Source organism: Mustela putorius, unplaced genomic scaffold, assembly GCF_011764305.1.
Source record: "Mustela putorius furo isolate JIRA1106 unplaced genomic scaffold, ASM1176430v1.1 tig00003923_pilon_pilon_pilon, whole genome shotgun sequence".
Taxonomy (NCBI): Eukaryota; Metazoa; Chordata; class Mammalia; order Carnivora; family Mustelidae; genus Mustela; species Mustela putorius.
Genome location: NW_025422068.1, coordinates 3,645,424 through 3,670,845, shown reverse-complemented (window position 1 = coordinate 3,670,845; position 25,422 = coordinate 3,645,424). Strand labels below are relative to the sequence as shown.

The 25,422-nt window shown below is 35.5% G+C and overlaps 1 protein-coding gene across 2 annotated transcripts in view; it reads right to left on the bottom strand.

The window, feature by feature from the left end:
• Window positions 1–1,967: 1,967 nt before the first annotated feature.
• The window catches only part of DTWD2 (DTW domain containing 2), a 108,582-nt gene continuing 85,127 nt past the window's right edge, over window positions 1,968–25,422 (bottom strand). Inside the window, exons 5-6 of one of the 2 annotated variants that reach the window (XM_045069310.1) lie at window positions 11,092–11,220; window positions 1,968–4,962 (exon numbers count right to left, since the gene is read on the bottom strand). In XM_045069310.1, coding sequence (XP_044925245.1) covers window positions 4,792–4,962; window positions 11,092–11,220 — 300 coding nt within the window. In that variant the 3' untranslated portion in view covers window positions 1,968–4,791. The remainder of the gene's footprint in view (window positions 4,963–11,091; window positions 11,221–25,422) is intronic. The other variant, XM_045069311.1, reaches the window with a different exon arrangement.

Genomic DNA, 25,422 nt, shown 5'->3' with positions numbered 1-25,422 from the left:
ACACACAGGTTAGTATGTGAGGTAGTGGATGTGTCAATTAACTAACTTGACGGGGAGAATCTTTTTACAATGCATATGTGCATCAAATCATATTGTGCATATCATTTGTCGATGATACCTCAATAAGGCTGAAAGAAAAAGAAAAAGGAAGGAGAATACGCTAAGCAAATCCAATAGATAAAAATTTGAGAAAACTAAGAGGCAGTGATTCATTCTATTGCTATGGGATGTAGTTAAATGCAAAGTTTCATTACATCTCAACCATAGTATTATTTTCCTATGAGGATATCCATTCATACCTATATTTAAGGAATAAATCTACATAGTAAAAGGCTCACTACATAAAACTTGTGAGTTCACCAAGAAAAATCTAGCTTTGTTTTATTTTGCTTTGTTTTGTTTTGTTTTTACTTAGGGCATCAAAAACATTTACTTCTATACCAATGACAATTTTATCCAAGGATCAACAATTTACTTCCCCAAAATTCATCAACATCCAATGGAAAGGGCTGTCTACACAATCCCATGTTTTAAAGAGCCAATTTAGGGCAGTAAATGGGAATATGTGATGAACAAACTGGAGAAGTTGTGTAGAAGTGTTCTTCCATATAATTCATTAACAATGGTGGTAGCAAGGAGATTGCTTCTTCTAAAATCTTGGGGGAAAACCCTAACATTGTAATGCTCATGGAAAGTTGGGTGTGAGTCTTAAAACAGGGGAATGTAATTTTTCTTAAAATAACTCTCATGCTCCACATAAAAAACCATCTAATCCAACCTAGAGAAATCTGCCAAGCACTGTAACTGGCTTCATACACTATAGTTCTCAATGCTTTATACTCACATAGGCCAGAAACTCTGAAAATAACTCCACTCATTACATGATGATTTTCAACCCAACACTTCGGGCTGATGAAATGCATGACATGTTGTATATAAAGAAATCCCGTCCTCTAAGTTACATGGTTCAAATAACAATTCACGAAACAATCTACGCAACATCAAAGTGCAGTTGGAGGGTGCAAGGGTGCAAGTGAAGACTACTATTAGCTATAAATCCACAAAAACTGAAACTACTCCAGGCAAATCAAGCAAATATAAAGCAACTGAATTAAAAAGACAACTACAATAAAGAAAAAGAAAAAAACTTTTAAAAGCCAGGTAAAAATTTCAGTTAAAATCATATAATTCTACCTATTTTGAGTATTTTTAGTAACTAAAACTATCAATCATAGTTCTTAAAACTGCCTAATGAGAGTAAGTGACTAAAGAAGCAGTGACTACCAGAAAAGATTAAGTGAAATCACCTTGTCAAGAGGTCAGTCAAGATAAAAAAATTAATAAAATAAGAGGTCAGAAAAATAGCTTGGAAAACTATATATACTTTAAAAGTATTTTATAAGTTTTGAAAAATACTAAATTTTAAGCCTTTGTAAGGATTCAAAAATTACCCTAAAATGCTGTAGTTAATAGAGAAAGGTAGTAATCATTCTTAACAAAGATCAATATAAAGTACAATTTAAAGATTTATATGGTGTCTTATACAGTGATTTCTTTTTTAAAAAGGCAATAATAATGGATTAAAAATTTGCAAAATTTTATTTTTAACTGAAAATATTACTGTAAGATGATTTTAACTCATTTTTTAGGAAACCATTACACATTATTATTACTATTTCTTTTCTATCATACCTAGGAAGTCATTTGATAGTAGGTGTCTTAGATTACAAATGAGCTAACTTGTGTTTAAATCCAAAAATTCAGTAATACAAGATAAAAAGAAATCAAACTTTTGTTCAGTATTTCAAAATATTTTCTGCATAGTTTCCCCAAACATTCATCAGCATTCTCATTATGACTAGCATTAAAGCTTTTAAGAAGAGTCTAAACCAGGTTAACAATAAAAAAAGAAAGTATGAAAACAATCAGAAATAACCATTCATATATCACACGTATAGACACATATATAACAAGCTTATTTTTATATCACAAGTTTAGTTCTTCCTTACAACTTAACACTTGATACAGCACACTCTAGGAGTCATAAATAAAGAACAAAGCAAAGCCCCTCTTCTTGCCAATATGCGACTCCAACTGCGGTAGATTTAAGTTAGATATAAACATATATTACATACATGCCTCTAATACTATGTAAGATGTTAGTAAATATTTTCCCAAGAGGGTAGGGAAAATTTAATCTCTGAAATTAAAAGTTCTTGCCACCAAAAAAGATTTAAATAGCCCTAGTTAGAAAAATATGTTCCTGAAAGTATAGTTGTATTATATGCTATTTCATTTCTTTCCATGTGAAAATTTCAATACAACTAATCACAGTCAATAAACCTTTTAGATGAATGTTGAAAAATCTAACCTTACCCAGAGTGATTACAAGTAAAAATGGATGCTATGCCAAAATTACATGCACCTCTTTCAGAATTTGGGCTACTATCCAAAACAATCTTCAGAGTCATTGAAATCTGTATCAACAGTCCAATGGCATTTTTTCACAGACAGAGAACAAACAATCCTGCAATTTGGAAGGAGCCATAAAAGACCCCAAAGAGCCAAAGCAACTTTTAGAAACAAAAACAAAGAGGGAGTATGAAATCAGAGTACATTGCAAAGCTATAGTTATCGAAACAGTATGGTATTGGCATAAAAACACACAAATATATCTATGGAACAGAATAGGGCTCCCAAATAAACCCACACATGCATGACCAAATGATTTCTGATTTCTGACAAAGGAGCCAAAAATATGGGGAAAGGGGAAAGTGGGGAAAGGACAGTTTCTTCAACAAATGATGCTGGGGAAAGCTTCAACCACATGCAAAAGAATGAAACTGGACGACCATCTTATACCACACACAAAAACTAATTCCAAATGGATTAAAGACTTGCATAAAAGAAATGAAACCCATAAAACTAGGGAAAAAAAGGTGGTAAGTTCTTTGACATCAATCTTAGCAATGATTTTTTAAATCAGGCACCAAAAGCACAAGTAACAGAAGTAAATATAAACCAGGGGGACTACATCAAACTAAAAAGTTTCTGCACAACAGAGGAAACCATCAACAAAATGAAAAGGCAACCTATGGAACGGGAGAAAATATTTGCAAATCATATATCAGATAAGGGGTTAATAACAAAAATATATAAAGAACTCATATAATTCATAGAAAAAAACCAAAACCCACAAACAATTTGATTTAAAAATGGGGGAAAATGTACAGAGGATCTGAATAGACATTTTTCTAAAACATAGAGAGGGCCAACAGGTGCATGAGAAGATGATTGCTATCACTCATCATCAGGGAAATACAAATCAAAACCACAAAGAGATATAAGACATCATCTCACACCTGTCAGAATGCCTAGTATTAAAAAGACAAGAAATAACAAGGGCTGACATGGAAAATGTGGAGAAGGGGGAACCCTCGTGCACTGTTGGCAGGAATGTGAAGTGGTGCAGCCACTATGGGAAAGAGTATGGAGGCTCCTTAGGAAGTAAAAAATAGAACTATCATATGGTCTAGTATTTCCATTTCTGGATATTTAGCCAAAGAAAACAAACGGATTAACTTTAAAAGATATATCTCTATGTTCACTATAGCATTATTTACAACAGCCAAGGTATGGTAATAACCTAAACAGCCATCAAAGGATAACTGAAATGGATTGTTAGTCAGCCATTTAAAAAAAAGACTGAAATCTTGTCATTTCTGACAACATGGATGGACCTGGAAGGCATAATGCTCAGTGAAATAAGTCACAAAGAGAAAGATAAGTATCATTTGATATCATTTTTATGTGGAATCCTTAAAAAAAAAAAAACCACAAAAAAAAACCAAGCTCATAGATATAGTGTATAGACTGGCAGTTGCTGGAGGCAGAGGGTGAATGGTGGGCAAAAGGAAGAAACTACCAGTTATAAAATAAAGTCTGGGGATGTAAAATAAAACATGGTGACTATAGTTAATAATTCTGCAAAACTGCAAATACTGCATATTGGAAAGATGTTAAAGAAGTGTATCTTAAAAGTTCTCATTATAAGAAAAAAAATTTCATAGATATGTAGGGATGTTGACTGGACTTATTGTGTGGTGATTATTTTGCAATGTATATAAAGACTAAATTATTATGGTGAACACCTGAAGCTAATATAATTTTATACTCCAATTGTACTCTAATACCAAAAATTCCAGGCAATTAGTAGAACACTTAAATCAAAATAGCTGAATTCAAATTTAGCTAAATTTGAATATATTTAGCTAAAAAATATATTTAGTTTCCTTATTCTGTTATAGTATTCTAGGAAATAAATTAATTCAATCTCAACTACCTGATGATCATTATTTTTGTTACTTATTAAAAACTATAAAGTTTATGTACAGGATTGCATATTGATGTGAGCGCCCTCTATTAGAGATCTACACCTATCTATAAATTAATGAAAAGACTACTGCCCCAATCAGGTGCAATAATTTCTTTCCATTTTATAAAAAAGAACTTCTAACCTCACTCAACAACTAATCACATTTCAAACAATGGATCTGAAAAAATGTTTTAGAGGCACATTTTTTAAAACAAATACACTATGAAACCTTGCTTTTAATGGAGTCAGTGAATTTTTCTTTTTTATTTGCTTTTTTATGGTTATTTGGTTTACTTCCTTCTTCTGGGCAAGTTTAGTATGCCAATCTTATTATTCAGATAGTCATAAATCTTCTGAAAACTTCACCTGGTCTTATCAGTGGAAGACATCATAACTAGCACCATGAAACAACAGTACTAAATTTTAACACTGTTCATTAACAGTTCCATTTTCCTGAGTTTGCGTTTGTTCTTTGGCATTGGCTTAGGATATAATCCATTCTTCAGAAGGTGTTCCTTGCTGAGGCGAATTTGAGCACCGTGCTGAAGCTGGAAAGAGCATAAAGCTTGAAGAGGACGAAGCAAAGTCTGTGAAGATAAAAAAAAAGATACTAAAATAGTGTCTAACAAATCACAATATTGTATCTAGTCTTTTCTTCATAATTATAAAACATAAATTATTATGTTTCTTTTTACCATCATTGGTTTTTGACTACAAAAAGTAATAGACACTCTACTAAATATGTGAAGATTTCCAAATATAAATTTCTTTTAATTCATACCTTACATAGCACTAAGGAATTCTGGTAAAAAGACGCAAGCATAGGAGCACTTGGGTGGCTCAGTGGGTTAAGCATCTGCCTTCAGCACAGGTCCTAATCTCACATTGGATTGAGTCTCACATTGGGCTCTCTGCTCCGTGGGGAGTCTGCTTCCCCCCACTCCCCTGTCCCTCTGCCTACTTGTGATCTCGCTCTGTCAAATAAATAAATAAAATCTTGAAAAAAAAAAGACACAAGCATAGAGATGATAAAGTCCAAATTCAGTTTAGTTAACATATTCAAATATCCAAAAAAACTGTTACATTATAATAATTTGATGTGTAACAGTAAAAGAGACCTTTAGATACAAATTGTTTCTTTAAGATTTTATTTATTTATTTGAGAGAAAGAGAGAGGAGAGCATGAGAGGGGTAAGAATAGAGAGAGGTGGAGATATGCAGACTCCCCACTGCGCAGGGAGCCAGATCTGGGGCTTGATCCCATGACCCTGAGATCAGGACCTGAGCCAAAATCAACCACCGACTAAGCCACCCAGGCACCCCTTAATTCCCTTGATTCAGCTTCAATCACAGACTGATGCATGTTTCCTGTTGCCTGAGAACAATTGGATGACAGCAGCAATGGGTAAGAGGTTTACTAATTCTCTCACATTGGTCCGGGGACCACAGCAAGTTAAATACCCTGGTATTTGGTACATTTGAAAATAATTCTAACTATATACATACCTGTCTAAATCCAAATACCGACAGGGCCAGTCATATTACATAAACATGTACGGGGGTGGGGGGTGAACCCATATGATAACAAAGAATGATGGCCGTGAAAACACAACTAGAGCATAAGCCCAACCTCAAGTTTTTCAAGTTCAAAAATTTAAAAAAAAGAAAAAAATCCCACTCTGTCACATGTTTAAAACATATTTTGAGTCAGATTCTTTCCTTGGGCCCGAGATCCCTGATCTAAATCTCCCAAGTAACAATAGCAAACTTGAGTAAGCAAACTCTTTTTTAGAAATAAAAGGAACAAAGAAAGAAAATGGATAAATTTATCTACCAAAATGTCACAATGTCTGTGTAAAAATGTATCCTCCCTCATTCACAGAGAGTGGCAGCAAAGAGCTTAACATCAGCTCTCTACTTTGACACTGAACTCAGACACTGTGACAAGTCACCAGCATTTCCCTCTCCATATTTATTCTTTTCTTATTAAAAAAAAATCCAAAATGTTATTCCAGGTAGCAATGTACCCAGCTGGTAATGCTATCTGGCTACCGACACTCCGTGTAATGATATGTGTGTGGGGGGGGGGGTTCTGCGTGGGGCTTCTAGAGACACTCTTTAAAATGGGACAGACTCGACAGGCAGAGGCTCCTGCACTTTCCTCTTGCCTGGAACAGGACTGTGGGGATGGGATAACTATCATGTGACTCCTAGGCAATAAACACAAAGATTAAAGTCAAACACATCCATTCGGTGATGGACAGAGAGACAGAAGTGATGCCCAGCCCTGGGCTGCTCACCTCACCGTCCTTATACCCAGGAGAAAAAGAAGCGTACATACATGGTCCAAGCACTGCAGGAGCCACTCTGTCACAGGCAACCCCATGTAATCCCTGACGTACACCAACGGGAAAGAGACAGACTTCTTGGAGAAACTCTGCACGCCATTAGTGTAGAAAGCCCCTTATATATGCTACCATGATTTCCTTTAAGTTGTTCAAATAAGAGAGGGAATGTGGAAATGACTATATATTTCTTTACAGAGTCAGCACAGACTGACTGGATCCTGAAACACCAACCTTAGAAAACAAACCAAGGACTACACAGACTGAGACAACTGAAGGTTCTGTTGCTATTTATGATATTTATCAGATTCTTGATGGACAGAACCCTAATATTCCTATTGGTAAGGGCCCCCGATGTTTACCTCCTGGAAAGAAGATTCTACCTGTTTCCTGAGATAACTAAGAGAAGGAGTTGTGGAGACAGATCTAGATGAGATCCCCATTCCATCTGTGTGGTACTCAGTAGGGCTGTTCACAAATGCACCAGTCCTCCATCCTTGAAATTATCACTTGCTTTGGTTAACGAAATGGGAGCATAAATACTGGTGTCACCTCTGGACAGAAGCTTTAAAGGAATGTCTGATTCACCAGCTCCCTTGCCGCCTTCCTTGATGAGAGGAGAACGACGTATCTAAATGGTGCCTCCACCAGCCTAGGCCCCTAAGGGACTGTAGTAAGCACAAGCCCCCAGTGATCCCACAGCTCAGACAGTGTGACACACGCATAAACCGCTGTGGTGTGATGCCGTTCTGATTTTGCAGTCGCATCTAGCCTATCCTGACTGGTGTAATCATCACTAGCTATGTGTCCCCAAGTAAGTCATACAACTTCTTGCCATTTTCTCCATCTGTAAAAGGAGGGAAATAACGTCAACCTTACAGGGTCATTATTCGGTTACGCTAAGGGGATGCATCCAATGTGTTGAGCATACCACATGGCAGTAAGTGACAAGGCTTCTGTATAAACAAACATTATACCCCCAGGCAATACGAGGCTACAGGAGAAACAGACTGGTTCAGAGGAACAATGAAAATCCCAAATCCTCCACTTTCAAAATAACTTCATTTCTAAAAGTTTACTTGGCGGGTGGGGGACAGGAATCAGTGTTTTATAAAAGCTTTTGTCAGCTGGTATAAAGTGACAGTTCTAAAGGGGCCATGACTGACCAGCTACTGCTGTCGAGCAGGGCTAAGGCACTTAGGCTGTGCACGAAGCTTTACCCCATTTAGCTATATAGGCTCATGAGGCAAAACTTCAGAAGTAGAAAACGTTTTACTATAAAAAAGATCCCTAAGCTCAAGACCTCCAAGGTGTGAAAAGCCCTGGTAAGTATTACAGTAGCTGAATGAAAACCACCAATTTTTAGCTCCAATTTTTTGTTAATTTATTGGCAAGAATCGGGGACAAGGAAGAACAAGGGGATTAATTCTTGAGTTCCTTGTGTTATGTAATTAATATACATTATTCCACTCAATTCTCACAACAGGACTAAGAGGTAACTATTTGGGGTACATTACAGGGAAGTAAACAAGCGCAAGGGGATTATGTGAATTGCTCATGGGCAAAAAGTGATGATGATAAGTGATGGAGGTTTCCTTCAAGCCTGCTTCAAAGCTCACCCTGAGCCACTGTGAGTGTTTGAAAAGCTGCTCAGGAATAAAGAGTGAGGATGAGCCAGCAGACTAAGAATGTTCTTCTATGCCAAGTTCTTCATTTTGAGGAGCCCTACCTACCCACACAGAATAAAGCCAGCTGAAAAATTACGACTCTGCCCCACTATCTTAACATTTCATTAGGGGGCCCCTAATAAAAGGTTACTGGGGAAACATGTGTCATGGTTTTTCCCCCTCAGGAAAGAGAGAAAGCACCTATGTTCAGAACAGATAGTAACTGCATTTCTCAGAAGAATGAACTAATGTATTTTTTTTAAAAACTGTAGCTAGATTTGAACAGGCTAGACTTGGGATTCCCCCACTGAGAAAGCTAATTTTTTGCCAGCTGTAATAATAAGCAACTTGGGATGTTCCATTATGCATTTCTTCTGCTCATGCTCTAGCCAAGAATCTTATCAGCACCTCCCAACTCACGCATCTGATTGTCAAACACCATTTTTCCTCTCCTGGCTACTGAAGTATGACTACTTCTGACGATCAAAGCAAACAGAAAGAGAACTATAGGACCTCACTATTACTTTGGGATTTCGCATGCCATTTGACCCACAGACAACAATAACAAAAGATAGGAGGGATCCTGTCGCCATTCTGTATCCTGAATTTTGCCTGTTGTTGGATATTATACTCAGGGCATAAGACAAGCTTCCTGCTGGAATGGTACATTAACTAGTACCAGAATCATGTATCTGATGAAGCTGGGAAGGAAGGAGCAGTAGCAGCACTAGCAGTATTAGTACAAAAACTATCAAAACCCCTAGCCCCATCACATTACAATGACATTATTAAATCACCACCAACAATAATAAAGCTTCTGTTCAGAACTGAAGTAAAAGATCCAATTCCAATGCAGAAATAAGAGATGGAGGCCCATGGACAATTTTTTTCAGAACCCCAAAGAAGGAGAGGAAATAAAGTTCCAAATCCACAGCCAAAGAATATTACATTTTTCCCTCAAGATTGGAGCTTTTAATGGGTCCCTGGTCTGATGTCAGCTGGTTGCAGAGTTTTCAATCAACAAAAAGGAAAACACAGAGACTGTACAGAAAGCAAGTTTAAATAACAGTGCTCAGTTTCGTCTTTCTTTTAAGATGCCTAAAAAGAGTATTTTATTTTTGCTCAAGAACATATAAACAAAACAGAAAAACAAGTATAGGGGAATATAAAGTGCTTTGTTGGTAGCTAGATACATGGGAACAGGTGATAAGGTTAAAGCAGAGGGAGAAAAGTCAGAAAACACTCTGGTCATTTGGGAGAAAGATGTACAGTCCCTCAAGAGATTTTTTCTTCCTCAAAGAAAAGAGAACAGAGAAAGAGAAATTGCCTAGACCCAAAACAAATTCTACTTACAAAGACACACACACAAAAAAGCCTACCCAGGAAAGCCTACTTTTTTCATAAAAAGAAAAGCCTCCAACTCTGACACTTCCCATGGCTTAGGGTAGGGGAAAGGGAAAAAGCAAGTCAAGGCTTGCTTCTGGCATTCTTTTTTTTTTTTTTTTTAAAGGTGAGAGAAATTTTTTTTTTTAAAGATTTTATTTATTTGAGAGAGAGACAGTGAGAGAGAACATGAGCGAGGAGAAGGTCAGAGGGAGAAGCATACTCCCCATGGAGCTGGGAGCCCGATGCGGGACTCGATCCCCAGACTCCAAGATCATGACCCGAGCCGAACCAACTGAGCCACCCAGGCACCCTGCTTCTGGCATTCTTTAACTCTCCTTGCTCTGGACATCTTTGGTTCTTTCTCTTGGTAACCAATCCAGTTACTCTGACCTGAGCTTTTGTCCATTACTGAAATTTCCTTCACGGCTAAGGCACACTCTTGTAATAGTACTCAGAGTGCATAATGAGAGAGAGAGAGAAGACAGGGATGAGTACTGTGTGTGTGTGTGTGTGTGTGTGTGTGTAAGAGGAGTTATAAAACTCCATCTAACTATGCTCATTATCCTCTGACTCTTCTTCTTGAGTTTTATCAAAAATCTTCAGTGATTAAAAAACTCTAACAATTTAAGTCTTATTTTGCTGTTCTTTTTTCTTTTGCCTGAAGTGCAAAACATGTTCCAAAAGACGGAGATGTTTGTGAGCTCAATAAACATCGTTCTTTACTGATGATTATGAATTACATACAAAATCATCAGGCTTTCATGGAAATTAAATAAAATGATGATTGTAGGTTATAGCCTTTTCATATTCTGCAGGCATCTTTTTCTCAAAAAATTATCTTTTCTATACCCCAAGCAAGTAGTGATGAAGATAAACAAAAAGTTGGTACAACTTCTCAAATAAAAGCACCAATGCAAAAAAAGGGGGGCTGCTCTAAAATACTCTTTTAATTAGAAAGAAAAAAGCTGTGTACAAGAAACACAAAACGCTAAAAGAGAAATATAAAATAATAAAAGAAAAATCTAACCAAAACCCCTGTATTTAATGCTGTGCTACTTAAAAGCAATTTAGCTTATTACAAATGCTGTTTGCACAGCTTAGAATGAATATTTAAATAATGCAATCTGGATGCTAAACTAACACAGAAAAACACCAGAGGGGGAAAGAAGGTTATAAATGCACACAAATTTCTATCACCAGAAACATTCAATTTGACACCTGAGCTGCAAATTTAACGTTATGCATTCCTAAATTTTCTAGATAAAATCTAACCAAAACTGCTTCCTTCCATAAACTATATAACCTTCCAAAGACGTACCTCTTGTATGTAATTATTTTTCTCCAAAATGGAAAGAGCAGCAGCTGCACATTCCAGTGTAGAAAGGCACCTATTAGTTGGTTGTGTCCGAATTACATACTGACTAGAAATGCTAGTTTTTAACTGCACCTGAAATGAAAACAGAATTAACAGGATGTAATTTTTGTTTTAAATGAAAATTATAAAGTCTGTGTTTTAAATAATAATCTCCTTCCAAAATTGCCAGCTGGGAAGTGTTAAATGTATTGGGGTACAGTCAATGGCTCAGTCAGGTAAATGTCCAACTCTTGATTTCAGCTCAGGTCCTGCTCTCAGGATCATGAGATCAAGCCCCAGGTCTGGCTCCATGCTCAGCAGGGTGTCTGCTGGAGAGTCTCTCTCTCCCTCTCCTTTTGTTCCTCCCTCCTACCCCACTCACACTTTCCCTCTTTCTCTGTCTCTGTCTCTCTCCCTGAAATAAATAAATAAATCTGTAAAAAAAAAAAGAAAGAAAGAAAGAAATACTAAATGTATCAATATCTTCCATACATAACATCCTTTGGATATTGTTATTGTTAAATAGAAAAAGAGGATAGTTATACATATATATGACATTGAAAATATATACAGAATACATGCAAATCCCTACACATCGTAAGTACAAAGACAACCCTTTCTCAATGGGCACAAGCATGAAAAGACACCTCACAAAAGAAAATATAAAAAAGGCAAATAGGTACATGTAAAAGTGCTTAACATGACTGAACACAAATTAAAATCACAATAAGATAATATTTCACACTCCATAGAGAACAGTTAAAATCAAAAAGACTACCAACACCAAATGGAGAGAATATGAAGCAAAGGAAACTCATACATTGCAGTGGAAGTGAAAATAATTTAATCACTTTGGAGAACTGAGAGTTGGGGTTTTTTATTTTATTTTATGATTTAGTCTTCCAATATTTCTTAATATAAATTGATAGCTGTATGTCTGTGTGCGGTCAAGTAAGCATACACACACACACACACACACATTTTAGCTGAGTGAGACCTGAAAACTGACAGAGTCAGACATGAGAAAGGCAATAGAAAATCAAATGTCAACATTCTGGCCTTTTGATTCCTATTTTAATTAAATGAAACTCAAGTAATCTTACACTCATAAAACCATATTCCTAGCCCACACTCTACAGAATCACATTTCAAGATGCGTAGGTAGATGAGTATCTCAGTTTTTATTCATAAAATATGTTAGCATGTGGAATGAAGTAGTGGTGTCTAAGTGTTAACACACAGCAACTTAATAAAATCAGGTGTTCTCTCTCATTTTCTAACATCTCTGAAGTTCCATTAGTCTCTCATTTCTTTAAAGCACTAAAACTCCCTCATTCATGGAACCTTGTCCCGCAGTCCTCTTCTTTTAAGATTTTATTTATTTATTTGTCAGAGAGAGAGAACACAAATGGGGAAGCTGCAGAGAGAGGGAGAAGCAGACTCCGCTGAGCAGAGAGCCCAGTGCAGGACTCGACCCCAGAACCCAGGGATCACGACCTGAGCTGAGGGCAGACACTTCACCAACTAAACCCAGCCGCCTCTCTTCCTTTGTTTCTTATGCATCCCTGCCCCCATAATGAGAAAGAAATATGGTTCTTTTACTCTGAACGCATTTTATTCAAATAATTCTCTACAACTTGTATCCCTTCTATCTTCAGAAAGAGGAAGGAGGCAGGGCAAAAGGGGGAAGAAGGGGGAGAGAGGAAGGGAGAAAAGCAAAGTGGGCATCGTAAAAGATTTACTGTAGAATGTGTTTCATTTGGGGATAAATCCTTTAAAGCATATTTAATAATGTTTTAGAAATAATCATATTAAAATTATATTTCTATCAATGTAAAAGATGGAAAATAGAAGCAGAGAGGGAAAGAGATGGAAGAAAATGGTTCAGAAATGTGTAATGATAAAAAGAAAGCCTATGATTACATAACTGTAAGCATAATTCATGATGCTGATTAACTGTAATTACTAACAGCTTTGCTATGTCATCAGGTCAACCAGAAAACAGAGTACAGCCAGCTACTGCTTTCAGCACTCAAGTTCATCCCTAGAGAAATTGGTAATAAATATGTGATTACAACTAAAACTTCGGGAAACATGCCTAATTCACAGTGAGTGTTGTTTATTGGAAAATACTTGATTTCTGTTTTGTTTTGCTTATAGATTTATTTGAGAAAGAGAACAGGAGGAAGGATCAGAGGGAGAGAGAATCTTAAGCTGACTCCACACTGATTGCAGAACCCGATGGAGGGCCCAATCTCACAACACTGAGATCCCAACATGAGCTGAAAATAAGAGTCTGAGGCTTAACCAACTGTGCCACCCAGGCACCCTTGGAATAGATTCAATTTTTTAAAAAGAAGTTGGTAAAAAAAATAAAATAAAAATAAAATAATATTTAAAAAATAAAAAAGAAGTTTGTTATTTCAGTGAGGAATTTTACTTTCTGCTGTGGCTCCAAGAGCTGTTTAAAATCTCAGAATTTGGAATTTACCAATGCTAGAAGACTTCAGAATGTCCTTCATAATCATCTCTCCAGGATTTATCCAGTAACCAGATCTACTAAAAGCATAAATAACTAAGATCTATCATATTATCAATATACATGTTATTAAAAGCATGTGAAGTGGATCTTCTCACAGGGTCTATTAAGCTTTTGTGCTGTATCACCTTCGTCAGTCTTGATTCAGTGAGCAAATGAGCAGGAACAAAAAGAAATCCTGTTGATCCATCTTCCTGAGAAGTCACAGGCATCATAATAAATAACTTGTCAGAAAGTGCCTTGTCTTAAAAGTTCAAGAAAATCCAAGGCAAAAATGACCATTTAAGAATAGAAAAAATTAATATGTTACTGAAGTATAAGGCTCTATTGAAAGACCAGGATTATTATATCAAACCTGACAAAAGCTAATCAATTAATCTCATTCAAATCATTTCAATGCTCAGTTCCTCCTCAGCTACAAAAATCACATAGATGGACCTGATGTTGTTGGATCCTATCTTTTAGCAATCAATCCTAAGATTATATATAATATATAGTATTAACCATAATTACATATCAGAACATAATTAATGAGTCATATAATTGTTATAATATTGATATATAATTATTATATAGGAATGCAATTTCCAAAGAATGCTTCAGTAATTTTGATATTTTTAGAAGCTGGATCTCTTTGGATTTAAGTAGTTTGACTGCTCTTGACATAACTTCTCTTATAGGAAAAGGAAAATCAATGGTTGGCTTAGAATCCTACTGGTACGGATTGTGAGCCTATAATACAACTCCCATTTTAGAAACAGCCAGCTTTTGCAGATCTTATTTCTAGAGTTAGCATTAGATCTTTTCCATTGATTCTCTGAACTGGCTAAAATTTGAAATCCTAGAAACTCTTTTGTTACAAGGCCTTTCTTTCTTCTTTTCCATCAAACCTTAAATATATATTTAATATACAAGAATACTAGGTAACAGTCTGATGACGACAACCACTGTTAGATCCCTTTAAAAAGGGTGGTTTCAAATGTCTCCTTCCTAGCATATCTTTAGCTGTTTGTGTCACAAGGGACAAGTCATTAAAAACCTGGGTGATGTGGCATGTACAGGAGGTTTAGTAATAGCTTTTAGGCCACAAAATAAGTAAATATCCAAGGAAAGAACATGCCATCTGTAAAATACAGATATTATGTATCTCTGCATAATACAACATAAGCATTTTTAAAATTATTTTCTATAACATAAATTGGTTAGTTCTTTTGCCAAACAAATAAATTAAGACCTCAAAATTAAAATTTTACTTTTTAATTAAAATTTTTTTTTTATTTTTAGATTTTATTTGACAGAGAGAAACACAATGAGAGAGGGAACACAAGCAAGGCAAGTGGGAGAGGGAGAAACAGGCTTCCTGCTATGCAGGGAGGCCGATGTAGGGCTCCATCCCAAGACCCTGGGATCACGACCCAAGCCAAAGGCAGCCACTCAATGACTGAACCTTCCAGGCACCCCCAAAATTAAAATTTTAATTCGTACCTCCAGGCCCCACAAATGTTATATTTTTATAATTTGATGGTGACTACTTGTTATCTGTACTCAGGCATTTTTTTTTTCTTAAAGATTTTATTTATTCATTTGACAGAGATTCCAAGCAGGCAGAGAGGCAGGTGGAGGTGGGGAAGCAGGCTCCCTGCTGAGCAGAGAGCCCGATGCTGGGCTCAATCCCAGGACCCTGAGATCATGACCTGAGCTGAAGGCAGAGGCTTTAACCCACTGAGCCACCCAGGTGCCCCTGTACTCAGGCATTTTAAGCCTAGTTTCATTACTATATAAAAGTATTGTGGTTTTCAATTATTAAGAATCACAATACTTTTAAGCACTTGACCAGTCTCCTTGTTACAGGTTTCTAGGAAAAGCAGTCTACTTTACAGTTGTTTCCTGAAACAACTCTAGTCTAGAAGAGGCCAAAATAAGCTCCCTTTCAGTAGCATCCTGAAGTCTTCACCACTGGAGGACACACAAAACAATCCCTCCTTGCTTCAGCAGCCTTTCTTCCATGACCTTCCACAAGCAAGATTCATCATCTGAGCCTGCATTGCAAGCGAACCTCTGAGGGAGAGGCACTGAATCTTTTCTCCTCGCCTCAATCTTTCAATCCCCTTCATTCCTTTCATTCCCTCGGCTTAATTCAACAGTGTGATTTAATAGTGGTAAGAGTTTAACTTTGGCATCAGACAGTTGCCAGTTCTAACACAGACTTAGCCACTTATGTTCAAACTTTCATGTACTCACTGGACAGTAAGTGCCCTTCTAAATAATACGCACGTATTGTCACTTTCCATACTCACAGAAAGCCTATGAAGTCAGTCCTGTTATGATCTCCATTGTCCTGAGCACAAAACGAAAGCACAGAGGGTGTAGGAACTAACTCAAGGTTCTAAAATCAGGCATGAGCCCTTAAAGTCCTATTCAAGAGCCGAACTCCATCACCAAGCTAATAATTAAAGGTTAAGGCAAACCTCAACACGTGAAACAAATAAAAACAAAGCTATTCCTGTGGAAAGCAAGACTGAGGCACCTCTCAAGAACTTTAGGGTTCTTCTGATCATGGTTTGAAAATAATGATATAAAAGGAAGAGTCTTCTCCTATACAAGCATGAAAGTAACTCATAAATATCAGCGTCCATGCCTTGTTCCAACCCTGCCACACTCTGAAGCCTGCAAAATTCTTTACTTTTTTTAAAATTTAAATTCAATTATCCAACATATAGTACATCATTAGTTTCAGATGTAGTGTTCAATAATTCATTAGCTGCATAAAATACCCAGTGCTCATTGAATTCCAGGACTAATATTGAAACTCAGAAAATTTGATGAAAATAAAACTGAAATGGGCATTAGCTACAGATGAAATGGTAATATTAGTGTTATTTCCTAAATAGATGATTGTTCAAGTTATTTTTTTTTTCTCAGCTGGCCTGAGAAACATTATTGCACAACAGAAATTCTATGGGAAAACCTATTTCCAAAATTACAAACAAAACAAAACAAAACTAAACAACACTGTATAACAGATGTAGCTTAAATTGTAGCACTTTGTTATACATCAAAATGAGAAATAAAGTTATGTGCTGATTCTTCAAAATGCAAAAACTTTAAGGTTAAAAAATGCAAATACACAATTTATAAGCCTAAAAATTAAGCCCTTAGAAACTTCAATTTTAAGCAACTCTAAATAATGATAAAAAATTAAAATTCTCTTGAGTGAAATATTTAGCCAAATATCTTGATGACTGGTTCATCTTGTTAATAAAAATATTTAATCTACCACTCTCTTTCACAAAACTCCCAGTTTAGTCATATCTGAAGTCACTGGAAACTGTGTGTATGTAAATATATCCAGAAGCAAAGTACAAACACAAAGATTAATGGAACCATAGAGTTGGAAGTAATCTTTAGATCTCCTTATTCTTAGGCATGATTATTCTTTTAAAATTTCTGAATTCACAGAATTATCCTAAAGTTTAAAACAATACTGAAATATAATAATCTCTCATAATTAAGTAAAACAAAATTTTATTTGAAATGTTAAGCATCTTCTTCAAAAAAAAATTAGTGGGGGCATGAAAACAAAAAATTCGTTAAGATTATTGGTGATGGGGACACCTGGGTGGCTCAGTCGGTTAAGCGTCTGCCTTCAGCCCAGGTCATGATCTCAGGGTCCTGGGATGGAGCACTGCATCAGGCTCCTTGCTCAGCAGGGAGCCTGCTTCTCCCTCAGCCTGCCACTCCTCTGGCTTATGCTCTCTCTGACAAATAAATTTAAAAAAAAAAAAAAAAACTTAAAAAAAAAAGATAATTGGAGATAATTTTAGAGTGATTTTAGTAAATTAATAGAATTTTATGCTACACAGCAATGCCAGGAAAGAATGTCACTATCTATTTTTTCCAACAACAGTTACTAAAGACAAGTCTCTGCTGAACACATGCTATAGAAATTAACTTTTGTGATAATCCACTGAAACTCAAAATGTCCAACTTAAATACACTTACAGATATGCATTCTTTCATATCCGGTTTCTATCAGTTTATATCCTTTATCAAGAAACTTACATTAGAAACTTACTCAGGATGTGAGAAACTGACGAACTTGTTTTACCTAAACAATAATCAATTTTAAAATACCTTGCTAGTCAAACATTTTTCACCAAAGATAAACTTCATTTAACAATTAGCAGTTCTATCCATTTCAAAAGCCATCACAGCTTCATAAATGGCTATAGAAAAATGAGTCACAGGGGTGCCTGGGTGGCTCAGTGGGTTGGGCCTCTGCCTTTGGCTCAGGTCATGATCTCAGGGTCCTAGGATTGAGCCCCACATCGGGCTCTCTGCTCAGCAGGGAGCCTGCTTCTCATCTCTCTCTTCCTGCCTCTCTGCCTACTTGTGATTTCTCTCTGTCAAATAAATAAATAAAATCTTAAAAAAAAAAAAAGAAAAATGAGTTATAAATTAGCTGAGGTGTGAAATAAAGCACATATTAGACTATTACTTCATAAGTTGGTTTGTCACACAAGACGTACATTTTAAAATTTAGTGAGCGAAATGGTGCATTTTACTGATTAAAAACATTTATTTCATCTGTAACTGTGAATTAAAATAGTGTATATGAATTGCAGGGTGGAAGGCACAACTAAAAGCATGAGATGGGGATTTAGACACACCTAAATTTAAATCTACATAATAGCTGTATGACCTCCGACAAGTTTTTCCAACTCTCAGAGCCTAAAACTTTAACAACCTCAGGGGACGCCTGTGCTTTAAGGAGCTAGTCTCTACAAAGTGTTTAGCAACATCACCCTACAGTAAGCAGTCCCTACAGGCCAAGAGGGTGAGGAGGATGGTTTTACTGATGTGGTGGTGAGTCACAATGCTTTCTCCATACTTGAATGAATAGGCCTGAAGCTCTCCCATTTACCGCAATACAGCCAGATGAACAGCCTGGCCAAGGGTGTAGAATGAGTTGTGAGTTAGGACAGAGCCAGAAGTCAACTTCTACAGGATGGAAGAAGAAAAGCTAGGAAGTAGATAAAGAAAAAGCAGTCTTAGACACAGAAGAAAGAAGAAGAAGAAAAGAGAGATTTCGCTGAATGCTGTTAAAGAACAAGTCATTTTGCCATGTAAATAAAATATTCCTAATAAGAATCCTGTTTAAAAAAAACAAAACAACTTGGTTTTTACTCTTTCAACTTTGAAGTATATGATCTGACCATCATTAACAGTGCCATCATCAGCAAAATAATTAGATCTTGTACCCATATCTTTAGATATTTCTTTAAAACATTCCCACACAATACTATATAAATAAAAAACCAATAATTTATAAAGATGTTTGAAAATCACTTTTTAAAAGAAAAAATGTTCATTTCTTGCATGAACTTGCAAGATTGTTTTATCTGCCTAATGCTTTCTGCTATTTTCTCATCTTCCTTTACCTCTTCATGTGTGTGTGACTTATGTGTGATGTTTAATTGACTTTATTACAGTGCAGACAGACATAAAAAAGAGTTGGTTAACAACAGGTTGCTATGTTCCTGTGAATAATACAGAGTACAAGATACCTAAATAGTAAGAAATGACGGGTTGCAGAATATCAGAACTTCTAAGACCTGGGTATATTTATAACTAATTATTTAGCTTTTTGTGTACCACTGGACCAAATATGTAGAATTTTAAATATCTATAAAACACTGTCTCAATTACAGTCTATATTTTATTGAGCAACATGGCAAAAACTAACTAAAAGGAGACATACACAGCATTCACAGGATGGAAAACTAAATACTTGAGAGATGTTAATTCTCAAAATCTGACTTACAAGTGAATGGAATCTCAGTAGAAATCTGAAGAGGTTTTTCATAAAGTATGACTTCGTAAAGCTGATTCTGTAAAGCAACATTAATTAACAGGGTGGAGGGGGCACAGAGATGTATAAAAAAATGGAAAAGAACTAGAAAGCCTAGACCAAGATTCTCACATAGGTACACAGGTGATAGATGACAGAGGGGGCACCCCAGCACAGTGAGTTTTATTCTGGCATCTTCAGTGAGTGGCGCTGGGACAATATATGTGCAATAATCCAGGCAGCCATATGGGAGAAAAAAATGAAATTAGATTCATAGCTCACACCAAACAGAAAAATCAATTACAGGTAGATTAAATACAAATGTAAAAGATGAAACTGCAAACTTTTAGAAGAACATAAGAGAATATGAGGGAGAGGTAAGAATGAATGTTGTAGCACAAAAAAAAAACCACTAACCATGAAAAAGAAGGATGGAGAAATCCAACGACATTAAAATATAAAATTCCATTTACCAAGACACAGTATAAAAAGAGAGAAAGGACAATATATTCGCAATATATACAACTGCCAAATGGCTCAGATCCAGAATACATAAGAACTCCTAGAAACCAATAAGAAAAAGTCAAAAAGCTGAAAGAAAAATGGCTAAGAGATGTTATTACACAATTCAACAAAGAGAAGATCTAATGGCCAATAAATATAATAAAAGTGTGTTAAACCACATAAATAAACACAAGAATTAAAACAAAATGAGAAGCTACTACACACTCATCAGATGGGCAAAAAATTTAGAACACTGAAATTACCAAATGTTAGATCAACAGCCATACATTGCTGGTGGGAGCATAAACAGTTACAATCACTTTATAACAATTTGGTTCAATCTAGTAAAATTGAAATTATACTTAAGCCATGATCCATCTAGTTCATTTCTAGGTATATACTGGGTGGGATTCTCACATACATGCATCATGCCCTGTGCACAAGAACATTCACAGCAGCTCTGATCATAACAGCTCCAAGCTGAAAACAACCCCAATGTCTACCAACAACAGAACACACAGTAATATATCCACATAATGGGATTTTGTACAGCAACGAAAATGAGCAAAGTATGGGTATGAACAATAACACCGATGAGTCTTAAACATATAATAGTGAGGAAATACAATATACAAGAAAGCATACATCATATGGTTTGGCTTCTAAACAGTTAAAAAATTAGGCAAAACTATAACATTTAGGAATACATACATATATATATAAATACGAAACAAAGAAGTAATTATAATAGAGGTCATGATACTGTTACTTCTGGAGGTAAGAAAGAAGGTAGTGACATGTGGTAGAATGGGGGACCACACCTTCTCAGGTGCCAATAACACCTTAAATCTATTTCTTGATTTAAATGGTGGTTTTATGAGAATTAAGTATTTCTTGCCTGTAAACATGTTTTATGAACATTTGAAAATAAAACATGTTATTAAAAATTCTCACAATAAGCATTAGTTCAATAAATACTCCTCCCTTATTATTAGAAGTCTTCCCTGCTGTACAAAACACTAAAATCAAACTAGAAAACAGAATAGCTGTTAGTAATTAGCTGTGCGACCTCAGGGAGGTTACTTACTTTTCAGGGTCTCACTTCCCTAATAAATAAAATAATTGATTCAAATCTCTCTCTTAGAGTCAAGTTCTAAAATTCTTGGATTCCCATTATCTCCCATCACTTGAGTAAATACTGTGAAAGCCCAGATTAAACCTCACGTATATTTCCATTCTTCACTGAACAGGCAAAGTGGAAAAAGTTGCAGAGGCAATATCAAATAGATACACACACAGACATATTACTATTTCACTTTTATTTAAAGACCGATAAGCAGGCAAATGGTGACCCTGAATCACTATCTTCCTGTCAGCCTAACAGAGTGCTAGGGATATAAAGACCTGCCGATTGATAAATAAGTTTTTGAAACTCAAATAGGCAATAACTATCCTGTCTGAGAGCTGAAAAAAGTGCTGGAGAGGAATACAATTTGCGTCTAGTGTGTCGCCCTGTGGAATTTAATTTTATGAAGATTGCTGTCCATGCAAGTGTCGTCAACATCCTGAGATGTGCCATGATGCCTATACTTGTTCTGTTAATAAAGTCTCTTAGACTATTTCAGAGAGCTAGTGAAATCCAAAAAGTGAACTCATATTTCTTCAATGAATCCATCCCAACACAATCTGGACACTATGTGATAGTCATTAATGATATAGTATCAAGACAAAATGGCATCATTCTATCAACATTGTAGTTTGAAAAATATGTCTGTAAGTGTTAGATACTGAGTTTGACAAATGAATTCATGTTTAGAGACATGTATAAAGCTGAAGAATCCCCACCCCAAAAAGTGGTGGAACCATGGTAACTGCTAGGGAGAATGAGAAGAATAGGGGAAAAGAATAGGAAGTAGAGTATTCTTATCAAACAGGGATTTCATTACTATTCAGTAAGAAAAGAATTCTGATTCCAAATTAAAACTGAATTTTCCCAAAGCCCATCATTCATCTTATCAAGTGATTTAAGAGAAAATTTTATTAGATGGTTAATCAAAACAATGGCATGTCAATTCCACATGTCTTTGTGGAAAGCATTAGTTACAAAAAATGTATCGCTATGATGATATGCAATATTTTAACAAATTGTGGTTTACTATGTTGTTTTTCACCATATGCTTAATGAAAGCTTCTCTTGTAGTTTAACTTACTATTATCTTATTAAGATTCCCATCACTTCCTTAATCCATATAAAGGCTGTCTGTGTATATTTAATTTATGGCAATATCTAGAACCCAACTCTATCTATAGTAATTAGTTCTTTTTCTACTAGAAAAGGTCAACATTTTAAGCCAGGGACACAGACACACAAAGTCTGTGCCACTGCTAGCACAACTTCTAATTTTTAAATAACCTTCTCTCCAATGATAGCACTCACTTCCGAGTCACCATCATTTCTAGATCGAATCTCTGCAGATGGCAATCTGGACACCTTGCTTCCACTTTAGTCTTCCTGTAAGTCATTCTCTATGTGACGGTCAAGTAAGCGATTCTTTAAATAAATAAGCAGAGCACATTATTACTCCAATTAAAATCCTTAGCTGGCCACAAGTAAAATCCTTCACATGGGCTATAAATCACCCATGTCATCAACACTACCCTCTCCCACCTCTGTCACTATATACCACCCAGACCAAGTACGGAAACTTCTTTACCCTTCTCTTTGCTTGCCTACCTGCTACTTGTCCTTCACTTCTCAAATGCTAGAGAGGTCTTCAGGAATCTCCAGCTTCAATCAAACCCCTATTTTAAAGCACTCTTCCACAGAATTTAATACTTTAATTTGCAATTATTTACTGATCCCAGCTGCTATTTGTTTACCCACAATGGAAGCTCCATTAGGATATGGACTGTCTACTTGACTTACCACTGTATTTTAATGTCAAGAACTGCACCCATCCCAGTGGCTAATATTTAATAAATAGGGGTGAATTAAGAACACTGATCACCATCATTAGGAAAAAATACAAGGTATAGCTGTCTATTCAAACCCAGAAGTGAATGCATAGATTAAGGAGGGTTTGTGAGTTTACTAGTGAAGCAGATGTGGAAATGAGAAATAGACAATAAAGATCCATATAAAGAGATTAGGGATTTGTGTCTGATTTAAACTTATGAAGTTGATGAACAACTACTTTAGCCAATTATTAACTTATTAATTTTTACATAGGAAAGCTGGAATTGGAAAGCAAATACTATTAATCATAGTTTATCTCTTTTGAGGGAATTTAGTAAGTTTATAAGGCAAGGAGAGCCTACTGATGACACATAAATCCTACAAGAACTAGAAATCCAGCCAAGTGTTCTTACTGTAAAAAAAAAAAAAAAAAAGGAATACACCTCCATTTAAGCTGAGAAATCTCTAGAAAGTGCTTAGATTTTATGAACCAAGTGTGAACTGTTTTAGTTATAAAATGTATAGTGCTTATCCAATCTTCTTGGAATATTAAAAGGATCACTTTCTTTTATTCTATGCATTCTAATATCATTTTCTATAACGCAAAATCTAAATAATTTCAGGGATCTAAAATCTAAATCTAAATAATTTTATCCCCTTTTGGGATAAAGGAAAAATTCAACCAGAGTAAACTCAGCATGTTATTGAAATCTACATCAAGAACATAAATAAATTATCTCTTCTAAACAATTTGCTTTAATTCAAAGTGACATTTTCAGAGCACTCTTTTGGGGAAAAAAATTCTAAAGGGAATAAATGTCACGTAATTTTTTAATTGTACAATCAAAGAAGGAAAATAGATGTCAGAAAAACTTTTTCTACAACTGTTGTATTTGTCTAATCACATATATATGCACGCACACTCACATATATTTATTCTACCATAAATAGCCACAGAATTTAAATTCTACTCCTTTAAAATTATAATGTTTATATTCTTTACCCTAACTTTTCAAAGTAACACATTTTCATTTGGTTATAGGTTAGTTTTAAAAATTCTAATAGTGAAAAAGCATCATGCAAACTTCTGTTGTACAACTTAAACTTTTACTCAGTGTGAGTGGTTTTTGGAATTGTTTAATAACACTACATAGCAGTGGATACTAGAGTACTCTATCTGTAACAACAGAGCATATATTAGTAGTCTTTTGAGTACTCAAAAGTCATCATTAGTCCTAAATTTAGCTATACATTATACCAGTATAGAAAACACTAACCCAAATTTGGATGCATTAAAATTCTGATGAAAGATGATGATGCTTAACTGAAAGTCTGAAAAGAAAATACTAGGTCTAATGACTTTCAATAACAAGTATCTCTAGTATTTAGTCTGACATTAGAGTTTAATAGGATAGCATGTAACTCAAGCTCACAATGTTTATTAGCAACACATCAGAAAAATTTTGCATTTGGGCCTCCTTTCTGTAATCATCAATGTCTTTTCTAAATATAAAAAATAACATGTTCATTATAATAGACATATGAGATTTAGAAATGCATAATAAAAAAGTGAAGGTACCTTGTAATTTCACTACCCAGAGACAATGACTATTTACTATATAGTATTTATTCTTCCAACATCTTAATTTTAATATATAATTATGAAATTTTTAATATCTGTAAGAGGAAATAATATTTGAGTTATGAAGTATAAGACTTAAATTAATATCCCTGGATCTTCTAATTAATCTTTAAGAAACATAGTAAAACCGAAATGACTGACAGTCCCAGGACCCTCCCTGCTCTCAGTATGCTCCACACAGTCACCGAAATACAGACAGACAGACTGATGGATACAGAGAAAAATCCACACAACCATCTCACTTAAAAATGTTCACAGTAAAAGAGCAGAAGTTCTCCTAACCAACTTGACCTCCAGCACTCTAAATTTTTTATCATTCTCTTCTTTTTAGGCATCCTAAATAAGACATTTCTCAACTTTGCCTACTTTCAAGCTTTATAGAAAAGATAATCTTTCTTCTATGACTCGTCTTTTTAAGAATATTCTAATTCGGGGGAGCCTGGGTGGCCCAGTGGGTTAAAGCCTCTGCCCAGGACCCTGGGATCAAGCCCCACATTGGGCTCTTGCTCAGCAGGGAGCCTGCTTCCTCCTCTCTCTCTGCCTGCCTTTCTGCCTACTTGTGATCTCTGTCTGTCAAATAAATAAATAAAATCTTAAAAAAAAAAGAATATTCTAATTCAGGGATTCATCCATATTGATTCCTACAGCTGTCATTCTCTCACTCTTTCTGTCTGACAGCAACCCTGTTTGCAGATCTGTCACAATTTATGTATTCACTGAAACATAAGAGTTATTTAAAGTTATTTGCTAAAAAAAAAAAAAGTTATTTGCTATTATAAAAAATAATAAAAATCCATGTGTCC